The 11,273-nt window shown below is 49.1% G+C and overlaps 4 protein-coding genes and 1 non-coding gene across 5 annotated transcripts; 3 read left to right on the top strand and 2 right to left on the bottom strand.

Moving 5' to 3' along the window:
- Positions 1–1,086: 1,086 nt before the first annotated feature.
- Positions 1,087–2,054, top strand: B0J16DRAFT_404088 (uncharacterized protein; the record flags this gene model as incomplete). The annotated part of the gene is made up of 2 exons (XM_046132765.1): positions 1,087–1,094; positions 1,205–2,054. 2 exons carry the CDS (start codon positions 1,087–1,089, stop codon positions 2,052–2,054), a joined length of 858 nt encoding a protein of 285 aa, XP_045978757.1.
- Positions 2,055–2,335: 281 nt separating this feature from the next.
- Positions 2,336–4,639, bottom strand: B0J16DRAFT_404085 (uncharacterized protein; the record flags this gene model as incomplete). The annotated part of the gene is made up of 4 exons (XM_046132764.1): positions 2,336–3,430; positions 3,481–4,265; positions 4,321–4,401; positions 4,633–4,639. 4 exons carry the CDS (start codon positions 4,637–4,639, stop codon positions 2,336–2,338), a joined length of 1,968 nt encoding a protein of 655 aa, XP_045978756.1.
- A 1,823-nt stretch (positions 4,640–6,462) lies between these two features.
- Positions 6,463–7,902, top strand: B0J16DRAFT_404084 (uncharacterized protein; the record flags this gene model as incomplete). Its single annotated transcript, XM_046132763.1, has 5 exons — positions 6,463–6,643; positions 6,697–6,722; positions 6,771–6,807; positions 6,865–7,324; positions 7,374–7,902. 5 exons carry the CDS (start codon positions 6,463–6,465, stop codon positions 7,900–7,902), a joined length of 1,233 nt encoding a protein of 410 aa, XP_045978755.1.
- A 321-nt stretch (positions 7,903–8,223) lies between these two features.
- B0J16DRAFT_t307 lies at positions 8,224–8,335 on the top strand. The gene has a single exon. It is a non-coding gene; the product is annotated as a tRNA-Met (tRNA).
- Positions 8,336–8,362: 27 nt separating this feature from the next.
- B0J16DRAFT_292142 (uncharacterized protein) lies at positions 8,363–11,156 on the bottom strand (the record flags this gene model as incomplete). Its single annotated transcript, XM_046124316.1, has 5 exons — positions 8,363–9,943; positions 9,992–10,105; positions 10,166–10,384; positions 10,436–10,642; positions 10,699–11,156. The coding sequence occupies 5 exons, from the start codon at positions 11,154–11,156 to the stop codon at positions 8,608–8,610; spliced, it is 2,334 nt and encodes a 777-aa protein (XP_045978754.1). The 3' UTR covers positions 8,363–8,607.
- Between the last annotated feature and the right edge of the window lie 117 nt (positions 11,157–11,273).

The following is an 11,273-nucleotide window of genomic DNA, read 5'->3' as shown; positions in this document are numbered from 1 at the left end:
ATCTGACAAGACTAATTGCGAAACGCAAGACCAGTCGAGACCTCTCGGATATGCCCCACATCGACTCACGACTCACAAGGCATACCTTGGCATCGCTAAGTACTTTCTGTGAGCAGACGATCGACTGAAAGCAACGCAAAAGGCAGAGCAATAGTCAATTTATTTTACAAGAAAGGCTCTCTTATATGTGGGCATCGAAGACGGGCCAGATACAGAAAGCTCTGACAATTAAGAGGATCCTGTCTGATGCATTGACAATGGGTATAAATGGAAATAAGCTTCCGACTGTCAGCTGGATCCTACCGTGCCGGAGAGAGGGTGACACTACACCACCACAACTTCTTACGCGCTACCAAGTCACTCTGTTCATAACAGATTGGACCAATATCCCGTATACGAGACGCGCGCTTACAATCCTTCTGCAGTAATTGTAGGATCTGTATCCTCATAAGATGCGTTGTCAACACTCAGCCCTACCTAAACTCAAACCAAGAGATGAAAACTCCGCCCCCCATCATGAAAACACATTCAGGGTTGAAATAAGGCTGGCGCCTAGCACGGAGAATCGTACCCTCTTCGTGAGCCCTGATACCAAACATCGGCTATCGATCCTAAATAGGAAAATGAGGTCAGCAATCCTCCAAGCCATCCACAGGGCCCCCGACTGTGACATTGGTTGTTGGGGGCCGCTTTTGTGGATTGTGTGCTACTAAAAGCAAAATAGCTGAAAATATCCTTGTACCTTTATTTGGGGGCCGTTTTGGTGTCGAGAAATATTTGAGCAGTCTTTTTGGAGTTCGTATGACATCTGCCTGTGGAATCGAAAAGGGTATTCTTGTCGCCTTGAGGCTCTTTGGGTGTCAGCGTGACATTTGTTTCAGTTTTGGGAACGGGAAGAGTTTGCGTCGGCCGCTTTATGAGATGTCAGCCTCCAAGTGGTAAGCACAGTAGCCTTATATATCTGCATTGCCGTCGGGAGTTTGGGGTTGTCATTTCATTTCATTGTTCTGTAGAGACTGTATGTGCCTGAGTCGAGTTGTTAGACCCTGGACCAGACAGTAAGAGGCAAGACATCCAGCTTGCAAGATGGTGAAGTAAGTCGCCTTGACCCCGTTCCTAACCACCGATGCCGAACTCCGGCCTCGGTGCTTGTTCGATTCACTTCGGCAATCTTGACATGGTTACTGACATCAATCCTTCTCAGCCAACCGCCCAAGAAGACCGCCGCCAAGGCAAACCCTGCGCAACGTCCCCCGGCCGGTCGACCTGCCCAAAAGCCAGTCCAAAAGCGCGCACCCAATCAGCCAGTCGCACAACCAAGACCAGTTGCGACTAATCGCCCAGTCGTCGGAAGACAGCCCGCTCCCAGCCAAGGGATGCAAATGGCTCAGATGCGACGACCTCAACAGCAAGGACCAAGACCAGCCCAAGCCCTGAGGCCGGGACCCCCAAGACCTCAACAAGCAAGACCACCACAGGGTCAACCTCGGCCAGCACCGAGGGGTGGCCCTGCTCCGGCACCACGGCCTGTTCAAGGACAAGGTCAAAGAAGCGGGAGTTCCACGGCTATGAAAACTGCTGGCGTTATTGGAGGTGCAGCAGTAATTGGAGGAGCCGGCTATGCCATCCACAACCACTACAACAGCAGCTCCACCAACGTCGTCAATGAAGGGGATAGCAGCTACACCTACGAAAACAACCAGTACCAGTACGACAACAGTGACAACTCCACGTATCAACAGGGCGACTATCATGATAATGGCGACTACTACTACGACAATGGTCAATACTACTACTATGACAATGACTCCCCCGATCCGAATGCTCGGTACAGTAGTGATGGTAACGACGATCAGCCCAGCGGTTATACCCAACCACCAGCCCAAGACTTCCAAACGGGCAACAATGAAAAGGAAGATGATGGATGCTGTGGTGATTGTGGCTGCGATAACTGCTGTGAGTGTGACAACTGTTGTGATTGCGACAATTGCTGCGGCGACGGCTGTTGTGGTGGAAATGATAAGGATGGGAGTGGTGGCTGCGTTGTAATGTAGACATGGATATGATCATGATTTGGGTTTTACTGTATGGTATGGATAGGTTAGCGATGGATATGTGAGTTTGAAACAATTACTGGCACTTCTACTGATGCATACATTTTCTAAACTCCGTCTTTCTTCGCAAACGAATGTCGGCAATCTATCTTGGACACAGGTTGAAAATCTGGCGGTTACACCAGGGTTCATTTTGGGATGACATTGACATAAAGATCTTTAAGGCATAAGTTAAGTAGAATGTGGTATTAAGTACTGAGTATTATAGTAATCTATGTCATCTACTTGCGGCACAGTCGGCCAGTCTGCTTGGTCACATAGGCGGGTTGCCCAGTGATGTACCAATCCTCACTACCAACAGCAGTAGGAGCATAAAGGAGACCATAAGGATCAATCTTCTGCTTCAACTGGTACAGCTTCTTGTAGTTAGATCCAAAGTAAGACTGACCAAAGTCAGGGTCCATCACATCACCCTCGTTACCGTAACCGCCACCGCCGGGAGTAACAGCCTTGAGACGCTCCATGATGTCAAAGGTGATCTTGTTGTTCACCCTAGCGATCTCCTCCTCCGAGTCGTCGGCCTTCCAGTTGAGGGCAGTAATAACGAACATGTTGGCGTCGCGCCAGGCAGGGTTGGCGGAGTTGGCAGGGGTTTCCTTTGTTTGCTCGGCGTTGATGTTGTAAATGATCAGCACACCATCTTCCTTGAGGATACCCTTGAGAGTCTCAATGGTCTTGTCGAGAAGCTTGGAGTCATCCCAATTCTTGCGAGGAATGAGACGAGATCCAGAACGACCAGTGTAGCTACCAGCGTTCTCAGCAGGGAAGTGAGTCTTCCAGGCAGGGTAGAAGCTGTCGTGCTGGAAGAACTCGGGCTTAGGGTCAACACCAAGTTCCTTCCAATCATCAAGGAGAGGCTGAACCATCTTCTTGAACTCGGGGAGGGGCATGTTAGGGATCATCCAAGGGTTCATGGTCCAGAGGTAGCTGCCGTTGCCCATGGGGAAGAGGAAGCTGTAACCATAACTCTTCTTGTCAGAATACTCAGGGAAACGGCGCCAGTAAGCCTCAAGTGCCTTGAAGAGTTTGTCTTCTGAGATACCGGCTTCCTTGGTCATGACGCTCCAGGTCATACCAGAGAAGGACATCTTGGGGTAGACGCGGACAGTCATGGAGACGACGACACCCCATGTGGCGGGACCACCACCACGGATGGCCCAGAAGAGGTCAGTGTTTTGCTTCTCATCAGCAGTGACGAAGCGACCATCGGGTGTGACGATCTCAGCACTGAGAAGCTGGTCGGCAGCAAGACCAGCGATAGGGCTGAGAGGAGAGTGACCACCTCCGGGAAGGTATCCACCAGTAACACCGACGTCCTAAGGAAAGGTTAGCTTAGATCAAACGACTAATAGTTGGAATAGCTTACGCGACACTCTCCACCGACAGCAGTGTATCCCTCACGGTCAGCAGCCTGATACAAGTCCTTGACTTGAACACCGGCACCAAGCTTGAAAGCAGGACCAGTGTACTTGCTGTTACCGCGGTAGTTCTTGGTGAACTTGATATCCTTCAGATGATGTGTCCAAATGCTAAGAGCACCGGCACCAGTGCTTTTACCAAGGAAGTCATGGCCTGTGTTGTGGATGACAAGGCGAAGGTTCAGGTTGCGGGCAAAGTTGACAGCGAGCTGGATCTGAGCAACGTTGGTGGCCTTCACAGCGTACAGAGGGAAGCCACCAATGGTGCACTTGGAGCCTGAGGCAGCATTGCTGGGCTCGCAGGTGGCGCCTTGGAAGAGAGGCGACATGACCGACGTGGGATCATCGATATGGGTTGTGCTGTTGGACCAGTTGTCCAGAAGGAATTTGCACTTCTCTTCATCGTAGTGCTCACCCTTGTAGCAAGCCGAACCAAGAGGAACAGTCTTGATGAGGGCACCTCCAGTGAGAAGGTCAAAGACACTCCAGATGAACTTGCCAGGGAAAGCCTTGTCACCAGGGAAGATCTTGCACTTAGAGTAAGAGAGGGCATCTCGCTTCTTAGACGTCTTGGTGTCGGCAAAGTAGAACAGGTCAACATCACTCAAGTTCAAGTCGGTGAGGTTAGCAAGAACAGCATCAGTCAGCTGAGGAGCAGCATCGACGAAGGGGCTCTTGGAAGCAGCAGTCACAGGCTTTGTCCAAGCAGGGGCAACATTGCTCTTGTCCGCAGCTGTCACGTTTCAGATTAGCGACGGTTGAAGAAAAGTAAGAACAGAGTTACATACGGACCGCCTTGCCATCGACATCGATCGTCTGGCCAAGGGTGAAAGGGACGAGCGCGGCAAGCAGCCACGAGAAATGGGAGCCTTGCATTTTCAAAGTTTACAGGCTGCAGGGACGCCAAGAGAAGGAACGAGAGTGGGATGAAGAAGAAGAAAAGGAAGGAGATCGTCTTAAGCCACATCTACAGACTATATATCTAACACTAGTCTTTGAACTTGCACAATCCTCCCAGCGGGCGTTGGTTGGATACCAGAACGGTGGTTAGTACGCATTAGGTAGTAATTACCTGAACTTCTGGATCATGGGCCGATTACCATCCATGCTGGCTGTTGGTTGACGGTGGGGAAGCGAACAGGACGAGGGGAGGCCTGGCAGGATGAAAAGCCCTGCAGATGTTCGGTTGCAAAACCCCCGAATAGAACGCGTACGGATGATACTCCTACTGGCGCTATTTTCTTTAGCACAACGGAAGATTCCCCGGTGGATCATGATGCTCGATCAATAAGCTTGGCCTTTTCTAATTGTGTTCCATTGGTAACGGTATTCGGCCAACAGTCGGGGCCGCTTCCTGTTTGCCAAGACTAGATTCTGTGTGACACATCATAAATGTGATTGGAGCGGGAGACAACCAACAACATTATGCATACGGACAAATTTTACGACATGGGAATGTATGACCGACAAAGTTCATGATCCTGGGCCTGTCGGGAAACCTTATGTTGAGCGGTGTCTTTTAGTTTACCGGTAAAGCTTCAACTGCCGAGAACACTATAAATGACACTAATCAGAGGGCTTATTTGCTTTTAAGTGCGCTTTCATGATATCTCTACTCTCTGTTCCAAAGTCCTCCAATGCTACCTTCATCGTTGGTCTGAACAAAGCCATGGTCACTTCGCTCTCCCGCCCTCCCGAAGACGAGGATCATCTCGATACAGAAAAGATCTTCAGAAAGCTATCTAGCTGAGACGCGCGATGGATCACAATGAGGGTTGCGACTGGCTGTAAACCCGGTACAAAGCTCGGGGTTCCAGGGATCTGGGGTAAGGGATCCTCGGGTTCGACCCACAAGGTTTTCTCGCTTAAGCAACGTCGGGGTCCTCCTTTAGGGTGCATGTTATTAATGCGTTGGTTGTTGAAGATTCCTTGTTGAAGAAATTTAGGCTAATAAATCCCTCGAATGAAGATCTTGGCCGTTTGAGAACAAGCGAAGGAAGATGGATTGAAGTTAGATTAGACGAGGTGCTCTTTTATGCTTATCGCTTAAGCTTGAAGGATTATCTATCCCACTTGACTCCGAGATCTCAACACGCTAGAAAAGTCTGACTGCTGTATATCTTGATTGTCTCTATTCTTGTGTTGTTGTCTGGTTTGAAGCAGGAATTAAGATAAAGATTGACAGGTTCTAGCTGAGGCTGCTGACGTGTTTCAGCCACCAATATAAGCTCAGGTAGAAATGTTCTTTAGCAGACGCCACCAAACAACCAACCAACCGTTTCCACTATGGATCCTTTGACAACCAACATGCATGACCGTAAACACAGCTGAGTCTACATGTAATTTCCCTATCCCACACTCAATCCTGAATGCCCAGCCAATCTTGCAGTCGGAAGCAATGCGGGATATGTGGCACAGAAAGGGCTGAAGCCCCGAGTCCTTGGACGAGGGACAGACAAGCATCAAGTCTAGAACCAACAGATGCACAGTATCGGAGGTTTGCTACCAAGTCCCGGGTATCACTTTCCTCTTTGGTGGTCGTTCCCCAGGAACCAGAAACTGACTTTCTGTCTCACATCGTATGCAAGATGGTGGTTCAGCTCTTCACCCACGGGCCAAGCCTGATTCCCTCACAAACTCTGTTTGAGTACGCAGCCCTATTGCGCTTTGAAGATTCTGCTGCCCCTGGATATTTCCCAACCAACAATGTACATAAGTTCGTAGAGACCCATCGCCGTTATATCTAAATGATCTCTTTCCCGGTTTTTCTTCCGTCTCCATTTCTTCCCCTGCTGCCAAGAAGGGCGGATCAAACGTGACCGATCGCAAAGGTCTTCCGGATCAGCGCGTTGCATCGAGTCTCTCAAAAGCAACTTAAAGTTACATGCAACATCTTAGAGTTTCGACAATCGTTCGGATCTATTCTCATGATGGATTGGTCACATATTTACGCTCGAACGGGACCGCCGCCCTTCCCTAACCCGACGACGCTTCCGACGACGCCATTGCAGCAGAAGGGTCTTGTTGCTTTATTCCTATTTCCGAGTTTGTCGATATTGTTCGTGTCAATGCGCATTTACAGTCGCGTGACCTCACGGACGACAGGTTTAGGTAGGTACCTACAAGACCTGTTACATATGTCAAATGCTTATTGTTTCTTATAGATGACTACCTAATTCTTGCAGCGCTGGTAAGCTTGCTGCTACCAATTGATCGTCCAGACAACTAACACCACCAGCTTTTTGCTCTGCTTATGATCGGACCTCTTTATATGTGTAAGTCGTCTACAGCTCCATCATCCTTATCTTATTGTGCTAACACTCGCATCTTAGTCATGAAACTCAATTACTGGGGATTCCGAGCGTACGATGTACCGAAAGATCTTGATATGCGCGCCGGTTTCTGGTGGAACTTCCTTGTACAGATGTTTTACAACCCCGTCCTCGCCCTCGTCAAAGCTTCGATCCTCGTCTTCCTTCTCCGACTAGGCGGCCACAAAACGAACGTGCGATATGCAATTCACGGACTCAATATCTTCAACGGCCTACACGCTGTTGCTATTTTCTTCACTGCGCTCTTCCAATGTTGGCCGATTGAAGCAAACTGGGACTTTTCTCTGAGGGGGCAGCCGGGGGTGCAGTGTGTTGATAACTGGTTCCATGTTATTGCTTCTTGCATTACCATCGTGACGGACTTTCTTGTTGTTGCGCTGCCTTTTTGGATCTTCTTGGGTCTATCAATGCGATGGGCGACGAAGATTGCTGTGCTTGGTGTCTTTGTCTTGGGTAGCCTGTAAGTACTTTCGCATTGGATCAATCTCCAAGATTCTAACAATCTACAGAGTCGGTATCATCGGCATCGTCCGAGTTATTTCTATTCACCACCAACTTGTCGAAGGACCCGACCCAGGCGAGGACACATTCTACAACGTGCTTCCAGTCTGGGGTGCTGTCGAAACAAACATCGCCATTATCTGCGCTTCCATCCCAGCTCTCCGACCACTTTTCCGACGATGGTTCCCTGCCCTCTTTGGAGGAAGCTCTGGAGTTACATCCGGCACACCCTACGCCGACCGATACGGAAATGGTACTCGTGGAACGAATGGAATGAGATCGCACAATCATGATAACATACATCTTAAAGACCTTCGTGGAACAAGAAATCAACATACTGAGATCCGAAGTGTGTCGCCGACTGGGTCGGAAGAAGAGATTATGACATATAACGGGATTATGCGGACGACTAATGTTGATGTCGTGTACGAAAACAGGTCGAAGGCGGCTGTGGAGGAGACCAGAACGACTGGATCGAGAACGTCCAGCGAGATCAAGTATGGGAATAAAATGTCGGAGACTAGGCCCGGGGTATAGTGCACTACTAAAAAAAAGATACCATTCATTTGTACAATAGTTTATTTAGGGTGGCAATTTGGCTGTTGTCCCAATCCTCTGCGTCCCTCGTCAGGTCAATGATCCAATTGACATTGCGATCATACTTCGAATGTGCAACCTTGTTGAAAGAGATTTTAACTCTTTTTATCCCTCGCGATGCAATTAACCCAACGAATGTTCCTTCTCGTATCGACTGTAGCATAATCCATCCTCAAAGCATGCTTCCACGCTGTTGTGTTGAGCTGTCTGGCAGAGCCGTGCTCGGGGTACATAGACTGGCGTAACATCGCAAATGAACAGGTCGGTGTGGCTCAGTTGGTTAGAGCGTTGGTCTCATATCTGGTTTCTTAGATTGACCCGGTTAAACACCAGGGTTATCCAAAGGTCGAGAGTTCGAGCCTCTCCACCGACATTTTTGACTTTTTGCTCACTTAACTGACCTACCCTATCGCTTGCATCAACGACCTCTCTTCGTGGTCAATCATGAATGATCGGTCGAGAAGTGTCGAGCAACCATCGATGACTTTTTTGATAGTATTTTTACAACTGATTTATGTTGACACTTTCATGAACAGCTGATGATAACACGAAAATCACTCTTATCGCGAGAACATGGAATAATGATCTGATTGAAGCGACCTATGAAATACCTCAAGCACAAAAGAAACACGAATAGGTTTTGAGCTAGCTACCAGTCCCAGACGTTGGCTTGACAAGCTTATCCAGACCTAACTCAAAGAAACTCTCAATCAAACTCAACGCAGCCAACGCTGCGCCGTATGTCATTTCGACGTTGTTCTCATTGTCAGCCTCCACTGCCGGGCTATCGGTCAAACCCTCACCCTGTGTGTCAAACTGAGTCTCGGGCATCTCTTCTGGCAACGGATGAAAAGGCAAGCCCTTGGGCATAGCACCGCCTCTCTCCAGAGGCTGACCAATGTCCTCAATCCTTTCCTTTTCATCATAAGGCGCTTGTCTGAGCAAGTCCAGCACGATGCGGTACGCTTCAAACTCCTTGTTGCCGTTTTGAAGGCCTTGGAACATGACGTATACTGCTCGAATCACGCTTTCCAATGCGCCGACAATCCAGGCGTGGTGGGAGGAAGCTGCTTCTCCGACGAGATAGAGTTGACCGAAGGCGTTGGGCTTGATGATTTCCTGCCACATGTTGGAGAATTGGCCAGGGCCGAAGTATGCGAAGGCACCGGACATGTTCTGGTCTCTGTACCAGTCGTAACCGTGATGGTCGATGTATTGCTCCTCCAGAAGTTCGACCAGCTTCTCAAAAGGATAATCAGCCCTTGCGTGGAGTCGAGCAAGATCATGGATGATGAGACGCTTGAGCTCCGCCTCATTGTGCGGCGAGTCGGGGGAGCAGAGAGACCCGATACGTTGAGCGTCTTGACCCCAGGTATAAGAACAAAGTAGCACGGCTGGCTTCTCAGGATCCCACTTGTCACCTTCGTTGGCCTGGATGTTGTATGAAGGGTACACGCAGACACGCAGAGGCAAGTCTGTCCTAGACACTCCGCCCTTCTTGATGTTGAAAGGTTCCTTCTGCCACCACGCAGTTCGGAACTTCATGCCAACCTTAGACGAAGCGCCATACCCAAGTGCTCGAATCGCCTGTTTGGTTCCCCAAGACAAGCCGGCGTCGCGCAATTCCATACGCTGAAGAGCAGCGAGAGTGGTGCTGTTGAAGATAGCGAAGTACTCGCGGTCTTTACTCTCAACCTTGTTCGTCTTGGGATCAGTCCTTGTGGTCTTGATCTTCATTGACGTGAACTTGTTGGCGCGGCGCAGGGGGACTTGAGCGTCAATTGACTGGACCTTGGTGTTGAACTCGACGCGCTTCTTGGCCTTGACAGCCATCTTCCTGGCGATTTCCTGGGCACCACCATCGACGCACCACCAGTATTGAGTGTTCTTGTTTGGTGAGTCTTTGTCCATGTCGTCGGTGTGGAAGTCGAGCTCCTCCAAGACACATTCTGTGAGGGACTGGTCGTACCAACCGGTGCCGCTATACAAGGTCAGTTGCTGCAGTTTGCGAAAATTCTGGAATGCTTACTAAGTAGCTGTCTCTAGCCACTCAATCGTATTGAAATTGTACCCAGGACCCAGAGGAACGTCATCGTCGTTTACTGGTTGTTCTTTTCTCTTCTTGACCTCGTCAACTTGGCCTCTGGAGGATTGTCAGCTTTCTCTTCGAGACCCTCTATTCCAGGGGATTGGTTCAACTCACGAGCCAAGGTACTGGCGAACGCTCATGTGATCGGCCTTCATAAGCAATTGAAACAACGCCTTGGACTTCGTGGTTAGGTCATCATTATGCACCTCTTCAGCTCTACCCTCATGTTGCTTCTTCTTCATCGCGATGATCTCCTCGAACTTATCCTCGACATGTTTCAAGAATTTACCCAGAGCCTTCCTGACAAGCTCACCAGGATCTTCTTTGAGATACCTAAAACGAGTTAGATCTGATCCCATCAAGATAGTTTACTATTGGCCATACTCGGGTAGAATCTGGCCATTGGGAGCCAGGCCACTGTTAATCCTATAAGGATCATCGGGGTTCATTCCCTTGGCCCAGACATCGCCGCACTTGGAGACGTCGTTGAAATATGACGGGCAGACATTGTCGATATCCTTAAGGTAGTAAGGAATGAGGCCTGGCTTGCTGGTCTGGGTAATACCGATGTATTCAAAAAGTTGGAAGGTTCTAAATGATGGTCAGTCAATCCCATTGAAAGGGTTCAGTAGTTATTTTCTGCTTACCTCTTCATAATGGAATTGTTGGGAAAGCGCATAGCACCAACGTCATAGTAATCATGCTCCTCATCGGAGAAATGATGAGTGTAAAGACGTCCACCAAGTCTCTGTGCCCCGGCAGCTTCAAGAACATCATAATTGATCTTAAGACCCTTGCCTTTCAGATTGGGATGATCGTTCAGCCAGTCAAACAGGAGGGCAGCGAACAAACCAGCGACACCAGCGCCAACAATGCCGACATCAATTTGACCCTCGGCTTTAGGCATATAACCGCGACCAGTTTGTTCTTCAGTGACCTCTCGCAACTTACCGATAGTCTCGATATCGGAAGCACCAGGGACCAACTCTTTAACTCCCTTAAAGTCATAGTCCATAGTTTTTTGGGCAACATTGCGAGCCCACATGTGCTTGTAGGAGGATGTGAGTTGATGAGTCTCTTCAACTGTGGGGCTAGGAGAAGCCATGGTTGGTAGAATAGTCATGGTGAATGGATTGAATGAAACGAAAAGGATGCTTGAGTAATGAGCTTCTATGATGGCGAGGAAATGAAATGTTCTTATACAACCTACTACTACCTAACG

This window comes from Fusarium flagelliforme, assembly GCF_020744385.1.
Source record: "Fusarium flagelliforme strain FIESC 12 MPI-CAGE-AA-0113 chromosome Unknown B0J16scaffold_7, whole genome shotgun sequence".
NCBI lineage: Eukaryota > Fungi > Ascomycota > Sordariomycetes > Hypocreales > Nectriaceae > Fusarium > Fusarium flagelliforme.
Note: the sequence above shows the minus strand (reverse complement) of the source record. Positions and strands in the feature narration are given on the sequence as shown.